This window comes from Salmo salar, chromosome 01 (genome assembly GCF_965601325.2).
Source record: "Salmo salar chromosome 01, fSalSal1, whole genome shotgun sequence".
NCBI lineage: Eukaryota > Metazoa > Chordata > Actinopteri > Salmoniformes > Salmonidae > Salmo > Salmo salar.
In genome coordinates, this window is record NC_138291.1 from 182,074,788 (window position 1) to 182,096,178 (window position 21,391).

Genomic DNA, 21,391 nt, shown 5'->3' on the forward strand with positions numbered 1-21,391 from the left:
GTTGGGTCTATATTGTTACCAGTAGTTGGTCTATAATGATCTATATTGTTACGAGTAGTTGGTCTATATTGTTACCAGTCGTTTGTCTATATTGTTACCAGTAGTTGGTCTATATTGTTACCAGTAGTTGGTCTATAATGATCTATAATGTTACTAGTAGTTGGTCTATATTGTTACCAGTAGTTGGTCTATATTGTTACCAGTAGCTGGTCTATATTGTTACCAGTAGTTGGTCTATATTGTTACCAGTAGTTGGTCTATATTGTTACCAGTAGTTGGTCTATATTGTTACCAGTAGTTGGTCTATAATGGTCTATATTGTTACCAGTAGTTGGTCTATATTGTTACCAGTAGTTGGTCTATAATGACCTATATTGTTTCCAGTAGTTGGGTCTATATTGTTACCAGCAGTTGGTCTATAATGATCTATATTGTTACCAGTAGTTGGTCTATAATGATCTATATTGTTACCAGTAGTTGGTCTATAATGATCTATATTGTTACCAGTAGTTGGTCTATATTGTTACCAGTAGTTGGTCTATAACGATCTATATTGTTACCAGCAGTTGGTCTATAATGATCTATATTGTTACCAGTAGTTGGTCTATATTGTTACCAGTAGTTGGTCTATATTGTTACCAGTAGTTAGTCTATAACGGTCTATATTGTTACCAGTAGTTAGTCTATAACGATCTATATTGTTACCAGTAGTTGGTCTATATTGTTACCAGTAGTTGGTCTATATTGTTACCAGTAGTTGGTCTATATTGTTACCAGTAGTTGGTCTATATTGTTACCAGTAGTTGGTCTATATTGTTACCAGTAGTTGGTCTATATTGTTACCAGTAGTTGGTCTATAATGGTCTATATTGTTACCAGTAGTTGGTCTATAATGATCTATATTGTTACCAGTAGTTGGTCTATAACGATCTATAATGTTACCAGTAGTTGGTCTATAATGAGCTATGTTGTTACCAGTAGTTGGTCTATAATGAGCTATGTTGTTACCAGTAGTTGGTCTATACTGAGCTATATTGTTACCAGTAGTTGGTCAAAAATGATCTATATTGTTACCAGTAGTTGGTCTATAATGAGCTATATTGTTACCAGTAGTTGGTCTATAATGATCTATATTGTTACCAGTAGTTGGTCTATACTGAGCTATATCGTTACCAGTAGTTGGTCTATAATATTACCAGTAGTTGGTCTATAATGACCTATATTGTTTCCAGTAGTTGGGACTATATTGTTACCAGTAGTTGGTCTATAATGATCTATATTGTTACCAGTAGTTGGTCTATATTGTTACCAGTAGTTGGTCTATATTGTTAGCAGCAGTTGGTCTATATTGTTACCAGTAGTTGGTCTATATTGTTACCAGTAGTTGGTCTATAATGACCTATATTGTTTCCAGTAGTTGGGTCTATATTGTTACCAGTAGTTGGTCTATAATGATCTATATTGTTACGAGTAGTTGGTCTATATTGTTACCAGTCGTTTGTCTATATTGTTACCAGTAGTTGGTCTATATTGTTACCAGTAGTTGGTCTATAATGATCTATAATGTTACTAGTAGTTGGTCTATATTGTTACCAGTAGTTGGTCTATATTGTTACCAGTAGCTGGTCTATATTGTTACCAGTAGTTGGTCTATATTGTTACCAGTAGTTGGTCTATATTGTTACCAGTAGTTGGTCTATATTGTTACCAGTAGTTGGTCAATATTGTTACTTGTAGTTGGTCAATATTGTTACCAGTAGTTGGTCAATATTGTTAGCAGTAGTTGGTCTATATTGTTAGCAGCAGTTGGTCTATAATGATCTATAATGTTACCAGTAGTTGGTCTATATTGTTACCAGTAGTTGGTCTATATTGCTACCAGTAGTTTGTCTATAATGATCTATATTGTTACCAGTAGTTGGTCTATATTGTTACCAGTAGTTGGTCTATATTGCTACCAGTAGTTTGTCTATAATGATCTATATTGTTACCAGTAGTTGGTCTATATTGTTACCAGTCGTTGGTCTATAATGATCTATAATGTTACCAGTAGTTGGTCTATATTGTTACCAGTAGTTGGTCTATATTGTTACCAGTAGTTGGTCTATATTGTTACCAGTAGTTGGTCTATATTGTTACCAGTAGTTGGTCTATATTGTTACCAGTAGTTGGTCTATATTGTTACCAGTCGTTGGTCTATAATGATCTATAATGTTACTAGTAGTTGGTCTATATTGTTACCAGTAGTTGGTCTATATTGTTACCAGTAGTTGGTCTATATTGTTACCAGTAGTTGGTCTATATTGTTACCAGTAGTTGGTCTATATTGTTACCAGTAGTTGGTCTATATTGTTACCAGTAGTTGGTCTATATTGTTACCAGTAGTTGGTCTATATTGTTACCAGTAGTTGGTCTATATTGTTACCAGTAGTTGGTCTATATTGTTACCAGTAGTTGGTCTATATTGTTACCAGTAGTTGGTCTATATTGTTACCAGTAGTTGGTCTATATTGTTACCAGTAGTTGGTCTATATTGTTACCAGTAGTTGGTCAATATTGTTACCAGTAGTTGGTCTATAATGATCTATATTGTTACCAGTAGTTGGTCTATATTGTTACCAGTAGTTGGTCTATATTGTTACCTGTAGTTGGTCTATATTGTTACCTGTAGTTGGTCTATATTGTTACCTGTAGTTGGTCTATATTGTTACCAGTAGTTGGTCTATAATGATCTATATTGTTACCAGTAGTTGGTCTATATTGTTACCTGTCGTTGGTCTATATTGTTACCTGTAGTTGGTCTATATTGTTACCTGTAGTTGGTCTATATTGTTACCTGTAGTTGGTCTATAACGATCTATATTGTTACCAGTAGTTGGTCTATATTGTTACCATTAGTTGGTCTATATTGTTACCAGTAGTTGGTCAATATTGTTACCAGTAGTTGGTCAATATTGTTACCAGTAGTTGGTCAATATTGTTACCAGTAGTTGGTCAATATTGTTACCAGTAGTTGGTCAATATTGTTACCAGCAGTTGGTCTATATTGTTAGCAGTAGTTGGTCTATAACGATCTATATTGTTACCAGTAGTTGGTCTATATTGTTACCAGTCGTTGGTCTATAATGATCTATAATGTTACTAGTAGTTGGTCTATATTGTTACCAGTAGTTGGTCTATATTGTTACCAGTAGTTGGTCTATATTGTTACCAGTAGTTGGTCTATATTGTTACCAGTAGTTGGTCTATATTGTTACCAGTAGTTGGTCTATATTGTTACCAGTAGTTGGTCTATATTGTTACCAGTCGTTGATCTATAATGTTACTAGTAGTTGGTCTATATTGTTACCAGTAGTTGGTCTATATTGTTACCAGTAGTTGGTCTATATTGTTACCAGTAGTTGGTCTATATTGTTACCAGTAGTTGGTCTATATTGTTACCAGTAGTTGGTCTATATTGTTACCAGTAGTTGGTCTATAATGATCTATATTGTTACCAGTAGTTGGTCTATATTGTTACCAGTAGTTGGTCTATATTGTTACCAGTAGTTGGTCTATATTGTTACCAGTAGTTGGTCAATATTGTTACCAGTAGTTGGTCAATATTGTTACCAGTAGTTGGTCTATATTGTTACCAGTAGTTGGTCTATATTGTTACCAGTAGTTGGTCTATAATGATCTATATTGTTACCAGTAGTTGGTCTATATTGTTACCAGTAGTTGGTCTATATTGTTACCTGTAGTTGGTCTATATTGTTACCTGTAGTTGGTCTATATTGTTACCAGTAGTTGGTCTATAATGATCTATATTGTTACCAGTAGTTGGTCTATATTGTTACCTGTCGTTGGTCTATATTGTTACCTGTAGTTGGTCTATATTGTTACCTGTAGTTGGTCTATATTGTTACCTGTAGTTGGTCTATATTGTTACCTGTAGTTGGTCTATAATGATCTATATTGTTACCAGTAGTTGGACTATATTGTTACCAGTAGTTGGTCTATAATGATCTATATTGTTACCAGTAGTTGGTCTATAACGGTCTATATTGTTACCATTAGTTGGTCTATATTGTTACCAGTAGTTGGTCTATAATGATCTATATTGTTACCAGTAGTTGGTCTATATTGTTACCAGTAGTTGGTCTATAATGTTACCAGTAGTTGGTCTATAATAATCTATAATGTTACCAGTAGTTGGTCTATATTGTTACCAGTAGTTGGTCTATAATAATCTATATTGTTACCAGTAGTTGGTCTATAATGATCTATATTGTTACCAGTAGTTGGTCTATAATAATCTATAATGTTACCAGTAGTTGGTCTATATTGTTACCAGTAGTTGGTCTATAATAATCTATATTGTTACCAGTAGTTGGTCTATATTGTTACCAGTAGTTGGTCTATAATGATCTATATTGTTACCAGTAGTTGGTCTATATTGTTACCAGTAGTTGGTCTATAATGTTACCAGTAGTTGGTCTATATTAGTGGATGTGTGTTCTGGTTAAATTTAAGAAAAAAGGTATTTTCATAGTCAGACTTGAAAGTCAGCTCATGATTATTGCAAAAAAAAAGTATAATTTTTTAGGCTAATTTCATACAACCTGAATTAACTAGATTATTGCTGTTTTGAAATGCAGTGTATTTTACCTTTTTAATTGTACAACAAAGCTGAATTTAGAGAGAACATTTAAAAATATATAGATATCTCGTGAATCGCCGTTACGTTTGGGAAAAAATCAAAATATGATTTTGTGGCCATATTGCCCAGACCTATTCGTGTGGTTGAGTCCGTTCTGTGGTAACATAGACTCTGAACAACGTGATTCAACTTCGTTACTCCTTTCTGAAACAAGCAACAAACAAGTGTTTAGTTGCCTAGGCCTTACCCCTACAATGCAGCACACAAAGAAATAGAATTAGTGCTTGTCTGTCTCAGTGAGAAGAGCGGTGACAATGACGCTGTAATTGTGCTCGTCTGTCTCTCCTGTAGCCGTCTCTGTCTCCACAAGAAGAGCGGTGACAAGCAGCCCTACAGTAAGCTGGCTGGTGTCTCTCTACTGAAGCCTCTGAAAGGAGTAGACCCCAACCTCATCAATAACCTGGAGACCTTCTTTGAACTCGACTACCCCACGGTACTACCTGTTCTATATCCTACATATCTATACTCTATACTCTATCCCTCGACTACCCCACGGTACTACCTGTTCTATATCCTACATATCTATATTCTATACTCTATCCCTCGACTACCCCACGGTACTACCTGTTCTATATCCTACATATCTATATTCTATACTCTATCCCTCGACTACCCCACGGTACTACCTGTTCTATATCCTACATATCTATATTCTATACTCTATCCCTCGACTACCCCACGGTATTACCTGTTCTATACCCTATCCCCTATCCCTCAACTACCCCACGTTCTATATCCTACATATCTATATTCTATCCCTCGACTACCCCAAGGTATTACCTGTTCTATATCCTACATATCTATATTCTATACTCTATCCCTCGACTACCCCACGGTACTACCTGTTCTATATCCTACATGTCTATATTCTATACCCTATCCCTCGACTACCCCACGGTACTACCTGTTCTATATCCTACATGTCTATATTCTATACCCTATCCCTCGACTACCCCACGGTATTACCTGTTCTATATCCTACATATCTATACCCTATCCCTCAACTACCCCACGGTACTACCTGTTCTATATCCTACATATCTATACCCTATCCCTTGACTACCCCACGGTATTACCTGTTCTATATCCTACATATCTATATTCTATCCCCTATCCCTCAACTACCCCACGGTATTACCTGTTCTATATCCTACATATCTATACCCTATCCCTCAACTACCCCACGGTACTACCTGTTCTATATCCTACATATCTATATTCTACACCCTATCCCTCAACTACCCCACGGTATTACCTGTTCTATATCCTACATATCTATCCCCTATCCCTCAACTACCCCACGGTACTACCTGTTCTATATCCTACATATCTATCCCCTATCCCTCAACTACCCCACGGTACTACCTGTTCTATATCCTACATATCTATACCCTATCCCTCAACTGCCCCACGGTACTACCTGTTCTATATCCTACATATCTATATTCTATCCCTCAACTACCCCACGGTATTACCTGTTCTATATCCTACATATCTATACCCTATCCCTCAACTACCCCACGGTACTACCTGTTCTATATCCTACATATCTATACCCTATCCCTCAACTGCCCCACGGTACTACCTGTTCTATATCCTACATATCTATATTCTATCCCTCAACTACCCCACGGTATTACCTGTTCTATATCCTACATATCTATACCCTATCCCTCAACTACCCCACGGTACTACCTGTTCTATATCCTACATATCTATACCCTATCCCTCGACTACCCCAAGGTACTACCTGTTCTATATCCTACATATCTATACCCTATCCCTCGACTACCCCAAGGTACTACCTGTTCTATATCCTACATATCTATACCCTATCCCCTATCCCTCGACTACCCCACGGTATTACCTGTTCTATATCCTACATATCTATACCCTATCCCTCAACTACCCCACGGTATTACCTGTTCTATATCCTACATATCTATACCCTATCCCTCAACTACCCCACGGTACTACCTGTTCTATATCCTACATGTCCATATCCTATCCCTCAACTACCCCACGGTATTACCTGTTCTATATCCTACATATCTATACCCTATCCCTCAACTACCCCACGGTACTACCTGTTCTATATCCTACATGTCTATATCCTATCCCTCAACTACTCCACGGTATTACCTGTTCTATATCCTACATATCTATACCCTATCCCTCAACTACCCCACGGTATTACCTGTTCTATATTCTACATATCTATATTCTATACCCTATCCCTCAACTACCCCATTGTGCTACCTGTTCTATATTGTACGTGTATATCCCTCAACTACCCCAAGGTACGACCTGAAACAACACTGTTTGCGAAGAGTTAATTTCCCTCCCAGACGGTTTCGCCACAATGTTTCAGTGACTCTATCAGTCTACTGTTAGAATGTTGCAGTTTAGTTAGACAGGGCAAAGTCATGCATTATAGGGTGCAGGCGCAGCAAGCAAGTACTACGTGCTGCTTCCTGTAGCTACAAGTACTACGTGCTGCTTCCTGTAGCTACAAGTGCTACGTGCTGCTTCCTGTACTACGTGCTGCTTCCTGTAGCTACACGTACTACGTGCTGCCTCCTGTAGCTACAAGTACTACGTGCTGCTTTCTGTAGCAACAACTTGTTCAATATCGTTGTGAAAACATTACACCAAAAAGTATCCTTGAAGTTGGTGCAGGTTACCAACCAAACCAGATGATTGACACACCGTTAGCATTTCACAGCTATTACTTCACGATGATTTGCATCAACATTGTACCACAGTACATACATCACTTCAACATGACGTGACGAGGGATGGGGTAAAGCTAGTCTGTTTATAAAACCCCCCCCAAAAATGAATTAGCCGTGATGACGAGCGGGATGCAGACCCTGATGAGCAGCGTGCAGGCCACGCTACGTTGATACACTATCATTTCATTGCCTGGGGCGGCAGGTAGCCTAGCGGTTAGAGTGGAGGGGCGGCAGGTAGCCTAGCGGTTAGAGTGTAGAGGCGGCAGGAAGCCTAGCGGTTAGAGTGGAGGGGCGGCAGGAAGCCTAGCGGTTAGAGTGGAGGGGCGGCAGGAAGCCTAGCGGTTAGAGTGGAGGGGCGGCAGGTAGCCTAGCGGTTAGAGTGGAGGGGCGGCAGGTAGCCTAGCGGTTAGAGTGGAGGGGCGGCAGGTAGCCTAGCGGTTAGAGTGGAGGGGCGGCAGGTAGCCTAGCGGTTAGAGTGGAGGGGGGCGGCAGGTAGACTAGTCGTTAGAGTGGAGGGGGTGTCAGGTAGCCTAGCGGTTAGAGTGGAGGGGCGGCAGGTAGCCTAGCGGTTAGAGTGGAGGGGCGGCAGGTAGCCTAGCGGTTAGAGTGGAGGGGCGGCAGGTAGCCTAGTGGTTAGAGTGGAGGGGCGGCAGGTAGCCTAGTGGTTAGAGTGGAGGGGCGGCAGGTAGCCTAGTGGTTTGAGTGGAGGGGCGGCAGGTAGCCTAGCGGTTTGAGTGGAGGGGCGGCAGGTAGCCTAGTCGTTAGAGTGGAGGGGCGGCAGGTAGCCTAGTCGTTAGAGTGGAGGGGCGGCAGGTAGCCTAGTGGTTAGAGTGGAGGGGCGGCAGGTAGCCTAGTCGTTAGAGTGGAGGGGCGGCAGGTAGCCTAGCGGTTAGAGTGGAGGGGCGGCAGGTAGCCTAGCGGTTAGAGTGGAGGGGCGGCAGGTAGCCTAGCGGTTAGAGTGGAGGGGCGGCAGGTAGCCTAGCGGTTAGAGTGGAGGGGCGGCAGGTAGCCTAGCGGTTAGAGTGGAGGGGCGGCAGGTAGCCTAGCGGTTAGAGTGGAGGGGCGGCAGGTAGCCTAGCGGTTAGAGTGGAGGGGCGGCAGGTAGCCTAGCGGTTAGAGTGGAGGGGCGGCAGGTAGCCTAGCGGTTAGAGTGGAGGGGGGCGGCAGGTAGACTAGTCGTTAGAGTGGAGGGGGGCGGCAGGTAGCCTAGTCGTTAGAGTGGAGGGGCGGCAGGTAGCCTAGCGGTTAGAGTGGAGGGGGGCGGCAGGTAGCCTAGTCGTTAGAGTGGAGGGGCGGCAGGTAGCCTAGCGGTTAGAGTGGAGGGGCGGCAGGTAGCCTAGCGGTTAGAGTGGAGGGGCGGCAGGTAGCCTAGTGGTTTGAGTGGAGGGGCGGCAGGTAGACTAGTCGTTAGAGTGGAGGGGGGCGGCAGGTAGCCTAGTCGTTAGAGTGGAGGGGCGGCAGGTAGCCTAGCGGTTAGAGTGGAGGGGGGCGGCAGGTAGACTAGTCGTTAGAGTGGAGGGGGGCGGCAGGTAGCCTAGTCGTTAGAGTGGAGGGGCGGCAGGTAGCCTAGCGGTTAGAGTGGAGGGGCGGCAGGTAGCCTAGCGGTTAGAGTGGAGGGGCGGCAGGTAGCCTAGTGGTTAGAGTGGAGGGGCGGCAGGTAGCCTAGTGGTTTGAGTGGAGGGGCGGCAGGTAGCCTAGCGGTTTGAGTGGAGGGGCGGCAGGTAGCCTAGCGGTTTGAGTGGAGGGGCGGCAGGTAGCCTAGTCGTTAGAGTGGAGGGGCGGCAGGTAGCCTAGTCGTTAGAGTGGAGGGGCGGCAGGTAGCCTAGTGGTTAGAGTGGAGGGGCGGCAGGTAGCCTAGTCGTTAGAGTGGAGGGGCGGCAGGTAGCCTAGCGGTTAGAGTGGAGGGGCGGCAGGTAGCCTAGCGGTTAGAGTGGAGGGGCGGCAGGTAGCCTAGCGGTTAGAGTGGAGGGGCGGCAGGTAGCCTAGCGGTTAGAGTGGAGGGGCGGCAGGTAGCCTAGCGGTTAGAGTGGAGGGGCGGCAGGTAGCCTAGCGGTTAGAGTGGAGGGGCGGCAGGTAGCCTAGCGGTTAGAGTGGAGGGGCGGCAGGTAGCCTAGCGGTTAGAGTGGAGGGGCGGCAGGTAGCCTAGTGGTTAGAGTGGAGGGGCGGAAGGTAGCCTAGCGGTTAGAGCGTTGGGCCAGTAACCGAAAGGTTGATGGATCGAATCCCTGAGCTGACACGGTAAGAATCAGTTGTTCTGCCCCTGAACAAGGCAGTTTAACCCACTGTACCCCGGTAGGCCGTCATTGTAAATAAGAATTTGTTCTTAAAACCTCTTATGGATTGGCACCTTTTTGTCAATTTCCTCCTAAAATGACATACCCAAATCTAACTGCCTGTAGCTCAGGACCTGAAGCAAGGATATGCTTTTAACTAATCCTGGGTCGCTAATTATTGGTTTGATGACACACAACGTTGTTCAGTCACGTTGCCGAGCTAGCTAACAACCTGTCAACCCGACAGTAGGTCAAGGCTCATTTGATTGGGACCGGTAGAAAGGAAAATGGTCTGCTACTCATGAGATGTGTTTCAAAGGTAGAATTCATATAGTGGACGTCGATCAAAAATCTCTTTATTTCTGGAGCTCCTTTTTTTTTTAAAGGTTGAAACAGTGTGTGTACCTTGCCTTGAGAAAGTATTCATACTCCTAGACTTATTCTACATGTTGTGTTACATCCTGAATTCAAAATAGATTGTTTTTTTTCTCTCACCCATCTATACAAAATATTGCAGAATGACAGGTGAAAACATGTTTTTCTAATTTTTTGCTATTTTACGGAAGATGAAATACAGAAATATCTGATTTACATAAGTATTCACACCCCTGAGTCAATACTTGGTAGAAGCATGTTTGGCAGCGATTACAGCTGTAAGACTATAAAAGCTTTCCACACCTGGATAGTGCATTAATTTCAAAATTATTCAAGCGCTGTCAAATTGGCTGTTTGCTAGACAACCATTTTCAGGTCTTACCGTAGATTTTCAAGTATATTTAAGTCAAAACTGTTACTCGGGAACATTCACGGTCTTCTTGGTGAAGCAACTCCAGTCTAGATTTAGCCTTGTGTTTTAGGTTACTGTCCTGGTGAAAGGTGAATTCATCTCCCAGTGTCTGGTGGAAATCAGACTGAACCAGGGTTTCCTCTAGGATTGTTCCTGTGTTTAGCTCCATTACATAATCTTTTTTTTTTTTATCCTGACAACCTACCCAGTCCTTAACGATGACAAGCATACCTTTAACATGATGCAGCCACCACTATGCTTGAAAATATGGAGAGTGGTATTCCGTATTGGATTGGATTTGCCCCAAACGTAACACTTTGTATTCAGGACAAAAATAGAATTACCTTGCCACATTTTTTGCAATATTAGTTTAGTGCCTTGTTGCAAACAGGATCCATGTTTTGGAATATATTTATTTGTATTCTGTACAGGTTTCCTTCTTTTCACTCTGTCATTAATAAGGTTAGTATTGTGGCATAATTACAATGTTGTTGATCCATCCTGAGTTTTCTCCTATCACAGCCATTAAACTCTGTAACTGTTTTAAAGTCACCATTGGCTTCATGTTGAAATCCCTGAGTGGTTTCCATCCTCTCCAGCAACTGAGTTAGGAAGGACGCCTCTATCTTTGTAGTGACTGGGTGTATTGATACACCATCCAACATGTAATTAATAACTTCACCATGCTTAAAGAGATATTCAATGTCTGCTTTTTTATTTTTACCCATCTACCAATAGATGTCCTTCTTAGTGATGCATTGGAAAACCTCCCTGGTCTTTGTGGTTGAATCTCTGTTTGAAATTCACTGCTGGACTGAGGGACCTTACAATTATCTGTATGTGTGGGATACAGAGATGAGGTAGTCATTAAACAATCATGTTCAAATGCAACTTATTATGTGAGCACATTTTTACTGCTGAACTTATTTATGCTTGCCATAACAAAAGGGTTGAATACTTATTGACTCAAGACATTTCAACCTTTTCATTTTTTTTTATGAATTTGTAAAAATGTCTAAACATAATTTCACTTTGACATTATGGGGTATTGTGACAAATCTAAATGTAATCAATTGTAAATTCAGGGTGTAACACAAATAACATGTGGGAAAGGTCAAGGGGTGTGAATACTTTCTGAAGGCACTGTATTCCACAGCCGTGTGTGTTTTTAACGGAAGAGTAAAGGTTTGTGTTTTCCCCTGACTGACACAATGACATGCAGATCATTATGCTGGCCACACAAGACCGGGGTAATAACATGGCAGCTGTCAGTATGAGGAGGCCCGTTAACCAGACCGGGGTAATAACATGGCAGCTGTCAGTATGAGGAGGCCCGTTAACCAGACCGGGGTAATAACATGGCAGCTGTCAGTATGAGGAGGCCCGTTAACCAGACCGGGGTAATAACATGGCAGCTGTCAGTATGAGGAGGCCCGTTAACCAGACCGGGGTAATAACATGGCAGCTGTCAGTATGAGGCCCGTTAACCAGACCGGGGTAGTAACATGGCAGCTGTCAGTATGAGGAGGCCCGTTAACCAGACCGGGGTAATAACATGGCAGCTGTCAGTATGAGGAGGCCCGTTAACCAGACCGGGGTAGTAACATGGCAGCTGTCAGTATGAGGAGGCCCGTTAACCAGACCGGGGTAATAACATGGCAGCTGTCAGTATGAGGAGGCCCGTTAACCAGACCGGGGTAATAACATGGCAGCTGTCAGTATGAGGAGGCCCGTTAACCAGACCGGGGTAATAACATGGCAGCTGTCAGTATGAGGAGGCCCGTTAACCAGACCGGGGTAATAACATGGCAGCGTCAGTATGAGGAGGCCCGTTAACCAGACCGGGGTAATAACATGGCAGCTGTCAGTATGAGGAGGCCCGTTAACCAGACCGGGGTAATAACATGGCAGCTGTCAGTATGAGGAGGCCCGTTAACCAGACCGGGGTAGTAACATGGCAGCTGTCAGTATGAGGAGGCCCGTTAACCAGACCGGGGTAATAACATGGCAGCTGTCAGTATGAGGAGGCCCGTTAACCAGACCGGGGTAATAACATGGCAGCTGTCAGTATGAGGAGGCCCGTTAACCAGACCGGGGTAATAACATGGCAGCTGTCAGTATGAGGAGGCCCGTTAACCAGACCGGGGTAGTAACATGGCAGCTGTCAGTATGAGGCCCGTTAACCAGACCGGGGTAATAACATGGCAGCTGTCAGTATGAGGAGGCCCGTTAACCAGACCGGGGTAGTAACATGGCAGCTGTCAGTATGAGGAGGCTTGTTAACCAGACCGGGGTAATAACATGGCAGCTGTCAGTATGAGGAGGCCCGTTAACCAGACCGGGGTAGTAACATGGCAGCTGTCAGTATGAGGAGGCCCGTTAACCAGACCGGGGTAGTAACATGGCAGCTGTCAGTATGAGGAGGCCCGTTAACCAGACCGGGGTAGTAACATGGCAGCTGTCAGTATGAGGAGGCCCGTTAACCAGACCGGGGTAATAACATGGCAGCTGTCAGTATGAGGAGGCCCGTTAACCAGACCGGGGTAATAACATGGCAGCTGTCAGTATGAGGAGGCCCGTTAACCAGACCGGGGTAATAACATGGCAGCTGTCAGTATGAGGAGGCCCGTTAACCAGACCGGGGTAATAACATGGCAGCTGTCAGTATGAGGAGGCCCGTTAACCAGACCGGGGTAATAACATGGCAGCTGTCAGTATGAGGAGGCCCGTTAACCAGACCGGGGTAATAACATGGCAGCTGTCAGTATGAGGAGGCCCGTTAACCAGACCGGGGTAATAACATGGCAGCTGTCAGTATGAGGAGGCCCGTTAACCAGACCGGGGTAATAACATGGCAGCTGTCAGTATGAGGAGGCCCGTTAACCAGACCGGGGTAATAACATGGCAGCTGTCAGTATGAGGAGGCCCGTTAACCAGACCGGGGTAATAACATGGCAGCTGTCAGTATGAGGAGGCCCGTTAACCAGACCGGGGTAGTAACATGGCAGCTGTCAGTATGAGGAGGCCCGTTAACCAGACCGGGGTAATAACATGGCAGCTGTCAGTATGAGGAGGCCCGTTAACCAGACCGGGGTAGTAACATGGCAGCTGTCAGTATGAGGAGGCCCGTTAACCAGACCGGGGTAATAACATGGCAGCTGTCAGTATGAGGAGGCCCGTTAACCAGACCGGGGTAGTAACATGGCAGCTGTCAGTATGAGGAGGCCCGTTAACCAGACCGGGGTAATAACATGGCAGCTGTCAGTATGAGGAGGCCCGTTAACCAGACCGGGGTAATAACATGGCAGCTGTCAGTATGAGGAGGCCCGTTAACCAGACCGGGGTAATAACATGGCAGCTGTCAGTATGAGGAGGCCCGTTAACCAGACCGGGGTAATAACATGGCAGCTGTCAGTATGAGGAGGCCCGTTAACCAGACCGGGGTAATAACATGGCAGCTGTCAGTATGAGGAGGCCCGTTAACCAGACCGGGGTAATAACATGGCAGCTGTCAGTATGAGGAGGCCCGTTAACCAGACCGGGGTAATAACATGGCAGCTGTCAGTATGAGGAGGCCCGTTAACCAGACCGGGGTAATAACATGGCAGCTGTCAGTATGAGGAGGCCCGTTAACCAGACCGGGGTAATAACATGGCAGCTGTCAGTATGAGGAGGCCCGTTAACCAGACCGGGGTAATAACATGGCAGCTGTCAGTATGAGGAGGCCCGTTAACCAGACCGGGGTAATAACATGGCAGCTGTCAGTATGAGGAGGCCCGTTAACCAGACCGGGGTAATAACATGGCAGCTGTCAGTATGAGGAGGCCCGTTAACCAGACCGGGGTAATAACATGGCAGCTGTCAGTATGAGGAGGCCCGTTAACCAGACCGGGGTAATAACATGGCAGCTGTCAGTATGAGGAGGCCCGTTAACCAGACCGGGGTAATAACATGGCAGCTGTCAGTATGAGGAGGCCCGTTAACCAGACCGGGGTAATAACATGGCAGCTGTCAGTATGAGGAGGCCCGTTAACCAGACCGGGGTAATAACATGGCAGCTGTCAGTATGAGGAGGCCCGTTAACCAGACCGGGGTAATAACATGGCAGCTGTCAGTATGAGGAGGCCCGTTAACCAGACCGGGGTAATAACATGGCAGCTGTCAGTATGAGGAGGCCCGTTAACCAGACCGGGGTAATAACATGGCAGCTGTCAGTATGAGGAGGCCCGTTAACCAGACCGGGGTAATAACATGGCAGCTGTCAGTATGAGGAGGCCCGTTAACCAGACCGGGGTAATAACATGGCAGCTGTCAGTATGAGGAGGCCCGTTAACCAGACCGGGGTAATAACATGGCAGCTGTCAGTATGAGGAGGCCCGTTAACCAGACCGGGGTAATAACATGGCAGCTGTCAGTATGAGGAGGCCCGTTAACCAGACCGGGGTAATAACATGGCAGCTGTCAGTATGAGGAGGCCCGTTAACCAGACCGGGGTAATAACATGGCAGCTGTCAGTATGAGGAGGCCCGTTAACCAGACCGGGGTAATAACATGGCAGCTGTCAGTATGAGGAGGCCCGTTAACCAGACCGGGGTAATAACATGGCAGCTGTCAGTATGAGGAGGCCCGTTAACCAGACCGGGGTAATAACATGGCAGCTGTCAGTATGAGGAGGCCCGTTAACCAGACCGGGGTAATAACATGGCAGCTGTCAGTATGAGGAGGCTCGTTAACCAGACCGGGGTAATAACATGGCAGCTGTCAGTATGAGGAGGCCCGTTAACCAGACCGGGGTAATAACATGGCAGCTGTCAGTATGAGGAGGCCCGTTAACCAGACCGGGGTAATAACATGGCAGCTGTCAGTATGAGGAGGCCCGTTAACCAGACCGGGGTAGTAACATGGCAGCTGTCAGTATGAGGAGGCCCGTTAACCAGACCGGGGTAATAACATGGCAGCTGTCAGTATGAGGAGGCCCGTTAACCAGACCGGGGTAATAACATGCCAGCTGTCAGTATGTGGAGGCACGTTAACCAGACCGGGGTAGTAACATGGCAGCTGTCAGTATGAGGAGGCCCGTTAACCAGACCGGGGTAATAACATGGCAGCTGTCAGTATGAGGAGGCCCGTTAACCAGACCGGGGTAATAACATGGCAGCTGTCAGTATGAGGAGGCCCGTTAACCAGACCGGTGTAATAACATGGCAGCTGTCAGTATGAGGAGGCCCGTTAACCAGACCGGGGTAATAACATGGCAGCTGTCAGTATGAGGAGGCCCGTTAACCAGACCGGGGTAATAACATGGCAGCTGTCAGTATGAGGAGGCCCGTTAACCAGACCGGGGTAGTAACATGGCAGCTGTCAGTATGAGGAGGCCCGTTAACCAGACCGGGGTAGTAACATGGCAGCTGTCAGTATGAGGAGGCCCGTTAACCAGACCGGGGTAATAACATGGCAGCTGTCAGTATGAGGAGGCCCGTTAACCAGACCGGGGTAATAACATGGCAGCTGTCAGTATGAGGAGGCCCGTTAACCAGACCGGGGTAATAACATGGCAGCTGTCAGTATGAGGAGGCCCGTTAACCAGACCGGGGTAATAACATGGCAGCTGTCAGTATGAGGCCCGTTAACCAGACCGGGGTAGTAACATGGCAGCTGTCAGTATGAGGAGGCCCGTTAACCAGACCGGGGTAATAACATGGCAGCTGTCAGTATGAGGAGGCCCGTTAACCAGACCGGGGTAATAACATGGCAGCTGTCAGTATGAGGCCCGTTAACCAGACCGGGGTAGTAACATGGCAGCTGTCAGTATGAGGAGGCCCGTTAACCAGACCGGGGTAGTAACATGGCAGCTGTCAGTATGAGGAGGCGCGTTAACCAGACCGGGGTAATAACATGGCAGCTGTCAGTATGAGGAGGCCCGTTAACCAGACCGGGGTAATAACATGGCAGCTGTCAGTATGAGGAGGCCCGTTAACCAGACCGGGGTAATAACATGGCAGCTGTCAGTATGAGGAGGCCCGTTAACCAGACCGGGGTAATAACATGGCAGCTGTCAGTATGAGGAGGCCCGTTAACCAGACCGGGGTAATAACATGGCAGCTGTCAGTATGAGGAGGCCCGTTAACCAGACCGGGGTAATAACATGGCAGCTGTCAGTATGAGGAGGCCCGTTAACCAGACCGGGGTAATAACATGGCAGCTGTCAGTATGAGGAGGCCCGTTAACCAGACCGGGGTAATAACATGGCAGCTGTCAGTATGAGGAGGCCCGTTAACCAGACCGGGGTAATAACATGGCAGCTGTCAGTATGAGGAGGCCCGTTAACCAGACCGGGGTAATAACATGGCAGCTGTCAGTATGAGGAGGCCCGTTAACCAGACCGGGGTAATAACATGGCAGCTGTCAGTATGAGGAGGCCCGTTAACCAGACCGGGGTAATAACATGGCAGCTGTCAGTATGAGGCCCGTTAACCAGACCGGGGTAGTAACATGGCAGCTGTCAGTATGAGGAGGCCCGTTAACCAGACCGGGGTAGTAACATGGCAGCTGTCAGTATGAGGAGGCGCGTTAACCAGACCGGGGTAGTAACATGGCAGCTGTCAGTATGAGGAGGCCCGTTAACCAGACCGGGGTAATAACATGGCAGCTGTCAGTATGAGGAGGCCCGTTAACCAGACCGGGGTAATAACATGGCAGCTGTCAGTATGAGGAGGCCCGTTAACCAGACCGGGGTAATAACATGGCAGCTGTCAGTATGAGGAGGCCCGTTAACCAGACCGGGGTAATAACATGGCAGCTGTCAGTATGAGGAGGCCCGTTAACCAGACCGGGGTAATAACATGGCAGCTGTCAGTATGAGGAGGCCCGTTAACCAGACCGGGGTAATAACATGGCAGCTGTCAGTATGAGGAGGCCCGTTAACCAGACCGGGGTAATAACATGGCAGCTGTCAGTATGAGGAGGCCCGTTAACCAGACCGGGGTAATAACATGGCAGCTGTCAGTATGAGGAGGCCCGTTAACCAGACCGGGGTAATAACATGGCAGCTGTCAGTATGAGGAGGCCCGTTAACCAGACCGGGGTAGTAACATGGCAGCTGTCAGTATGAGGAGGCCCGTTAACCAGACCGGGGTAGTAACATGGCAGCTGTCAGTATGAGGAGGCCCGTTAACCAGACCGGGGTAATAACATGGCAGCTGTCAGTATGAGGAGGCCCGTTAACCAGACCGGGGTAATAACATGGCAGCTGTCAGTATGAGGAGGCCCGTTAACCAGACCGGGGTAATAACATGGCAGCTGTCAGTATGAGGAGGCCCGTTAACCAGACCGGGGTAATAACATGGCAGCTGTCAGTATGAGGAGGCCCGTTAACCAGACCGGGGTAATAACATGGCAGCTGTCAGTATGAGGAGGCCCGTTAACCAGACCGGGGTAATAACATGGCAGCTGTCAGTATGAGGAGGCCCGTTAACCAGACCGGGGTAATAACATGGCAGCTGTCAGTATGAGGAGGCCCGTTAACCAGACCGGGGTAATAACATGGCAGCTGTCAGTATGAGGAGGCCCGTTAACCAGACCGGGGTAATAACATGGCAGCTGTCAGTATGAGGAGGCCCGTTAACCAGACCGGGGTAATAACATGGCAGCTGTCAGTATGAGGAGGCCCGTTAACCAGACCGGGGTAATAACATGGCAGCTGTCAGTATGAGGAGGCCCGTTAACCAGACCGGGGTAATAACATGGCAGCTGTCAGTATGAGGAGGCCCGTTAACCAGACCGGGGTAATAACATGGCAGCTGTCAGTATGAGGAGGCCCGTTAACCAGACCGGGGTAATAACATGGCAGCTGTCAGTATGAGGAGGCCCGTTAACCAGACCGGGGTAATAACATGGCAGCTGTCAGTATGAGGCCCGTTAACCAGACCGGGGTAATAACATGGCAGCTGTCAGTATGAGGAGGCCCGTTAACCAGACCGGGGTAGTAACATGGCAGCTGTCAGTATGAGGCCCGAAACATGTTTCGCCGAGCCGCACTGCTTCTTAAAACACAGCTCGCTAGCGTCCCACCTAGCCCATAGAGGTTAACCCGGAAGCCAGCGGCATCAATGTGTTGGAGGAAACACCATTTGACTGACGACCGATGTCCCGCCACAAGGTGTCGCTAGAACGCGATTAGCCAAGGAAAGCCCTCCGGCCAAACCTTCCCCTAACCCGGACGGCGCTGGGCCAATTGTGAGGCGGCTCGGGCCGGTGTGTGCGGAGGCGGCTCGGGCCGGTGTGTCCGGAGGCGGCTCGGGCCGGTGTGTCCGGAGGCGGCTCGGGCCGGTGTGTCCGGAGGCGGCTCGGGCCGGTGTGTCCGGAGGCGGCTCGGGCCGGTGTGTCCGGGCCGCCTGAGGTGTGTCCGGGCCGCCTGAGGTCTCCCCAGGCGGCTCGGGGCCCGTGTGTCCCTCCAGGAGGCTCGGGGCCGGTGTGTCCCTCCAGGAGGCTCGGGGCCGGTGTGTCCCTCCAGGAGGCTCGGGGCCGGTGTGTCCCTCCAGGAGGCTCGGGGCCGGTGTCTCTCTTCAGATGTCTCTGTTAAGGGTGTCCGTGACTTATTCTCTTTTACAGTATTGGACTAACGTTTCTGTCTCTCTGTTTCTCTCCCCAGTATGAGATCCTGCTGTGTATTCAGGACTATGACGACCCAGCCGTTGATGTGTGTAAAAAGCTCCTGGGCAAATATCCCAACGTAGATGCTAGGTTGTTTATCGGTAAGAGCTTGACTTGATGTATAATTAGAAGAAACTGTTCATTAATATTCATGTTTCTGACATTTCTACAATCTGTCTAATAAATGTGTTTATGTGTAGTATTGAAGTGGGGAACCTGTTGGTATTAACAGTTTTATACATTGATTCCAAGGTAGACTAGTCTATAAATAAATAAAAATGATGTCAAAATGTGTGTTATTGGATTATAGAGGCCAAAATGTCACCCTATTCCATACATAAGATGTGTGTGTGTGTAGTATGTCACCCTATTCCATAAATAATATGTGTGTGTAGTATGTCACCCTATTCCATAAATAAGATGTGTGTGTAGTATGTCACCCTATTCCATAAATAAGATGTGTGTGTAGTATGTCACCCTATTCCATACATAAGATGTGTAGTATGTCACCCTATTCCATACATAAGATGTGTGTGTGTAGTATGTCACCCTATTCCATACATAAGATATATGTGTGTGTGTAGTATGTCACCCTATTCCATACATAAGATGTGTGTGTGTGTAGTATGTCACCCTATTCCATACATAAGATGTGTAGTATGTCACCCTATTCCATACATAAGATGTGTGTGTGTAGTATGTCACCCTATTCCATACATAAGATGTGTGTGTGTGTGTAGTATGTCACCCTATTCCATACATAAGATGTGTGTGTGGTATGTCACCCTATTCCATACATAAGATGTGTGTGTGTAGTATGTCACCCTATTCCATACATAAGATGTGTGTGTGTGTAGTATGTCACCCTATTCCATACATAAGATGTGTGTGTGTGTAGTATGTCACCCTATTCCATAAATAAGATGTGTGTGTGTGTGTGTGTGTGTGTAGTATGTCACCCTATTCCATACATAAGATGTGTGTGTGTGTGTAGTATGTCACCCTATTCCATACATAAGATGTGTGTGTGTGTAGTATGTCACCCTATTCCATACATAAGATGTGTGTAGTGTGTCACCCTATTCCATACATAAGCTGTGTAGTATGTCACCCTATTCCATACATAAGATGTGTGTGTGTGTAGTATGTCACCCTATTCCATACATAAGATGTGTGTAGTGTGTCACCCTATTCCATACATAAGCTGTGTAGTATGTCACCCTATTCCATACATAAGATGTGTGTAGTGTGTCACCCTATTCCATACATAAGCTGTGTAGTATGTCACCCTATTCCATACATAAGATGTGTGTAGTGTGTCACCCTATTCCATACATAAGCTGTGTAGTATGTCACCCTATTCCCTACATAAGCTGTGTAGTATGTCACCCTATTCCATACATAAGCTGTGTAGTATGTCACCCTATTCCCTACATAAGCTGTGTGTGTGTGTAGTAGTATGTCACCCTATTCCATACATAAGCTGTGTAGTATGTCACCCTATTCCATAAATAAGCCGTGTGTGTGTGAGGCCGTGTGTGTGTGTGTGTGTGAGGCCGTGTGTGTGTGTGTGTGTGTGTGTGTGTGTGTGTGTGTGTGAGGCCGTGTGTGTGTGTGAGGCCGTGTGTGTGTGTGAGGCCGTGTGTGTGTGTGTGTGTGTGTGTGTGTGTGTGTGTGTGTGTGTGTGTGTGTGTGTGTGTGTGTGTGTGTGTGTGTGTGTGTGTGTGTGAGGCCGTTGGGAGAAGCTATTGATTCTAGCTCATTAGCAGCATCTGTTGAGGCCTCTCTCTAGTGTGCTGTATGATGTTTGTCCCCCATAAGACACTACACATGGAAGCCTACACTACGTTAACAAAAGTATGTGGACACCTGCTTGTCGAACATCTCATTCCAAAGTCATGGTCATTAATATGGATATGGTCCTCCCTTTGCTGCTAAAACAGCCTCCACTCTTCTGGGAAGACTTTCTACTAGATGTTGGAACATTGCTGCAGGGACTTGCTTCTTCTCAGCCACAAGAGCATTAGTGATGTTGGGCGATTAGGCCTGGCTCGCAGTCAGCAATCCAATTCATTCCAAAAGTGTTAGATGAGGTTGAGGTCAGGGCTCTGTGCAGGCCAGTCAAGTTCTTCCTCACTGATCTCGACAAACCATTTCTGTATGGACCTCGCTTTGTGCACGGGGGCATTGTCATACTGAAACAGGAAAGGGCCTTCCCCAAACTGTTGCCACAAAGTTGGAA

At 46.5% G+C, this 21,391-nt stretch overlaps 1 protein-coding gene across 1 annotated transcript in view; it reads left to right on the plus strand.

Annotated features, from left to right (window-relative positions):
- LOC106572764 (ceramide glucosyltransferase) overlaps positions 1-21,391 on the plus strand; it is a 53,954-nt gene that overhangs the window by 11,763 nt on the left and 20,800 nt on the right. The window contains exons 2-3 of the mRNA XM_045694147.2: positions 4,994-5,135; positions 19,148-19,250. Of these exons, the coding sequence (XP_045550103.1) occupies positions 4,994-5,135; positions 19,148-19,250 (245 nt within the window). The remainder of the gene's footprint in view (positions 1-4,993; positions 5,136-19,147; positions 19,251-21,391) is intronic.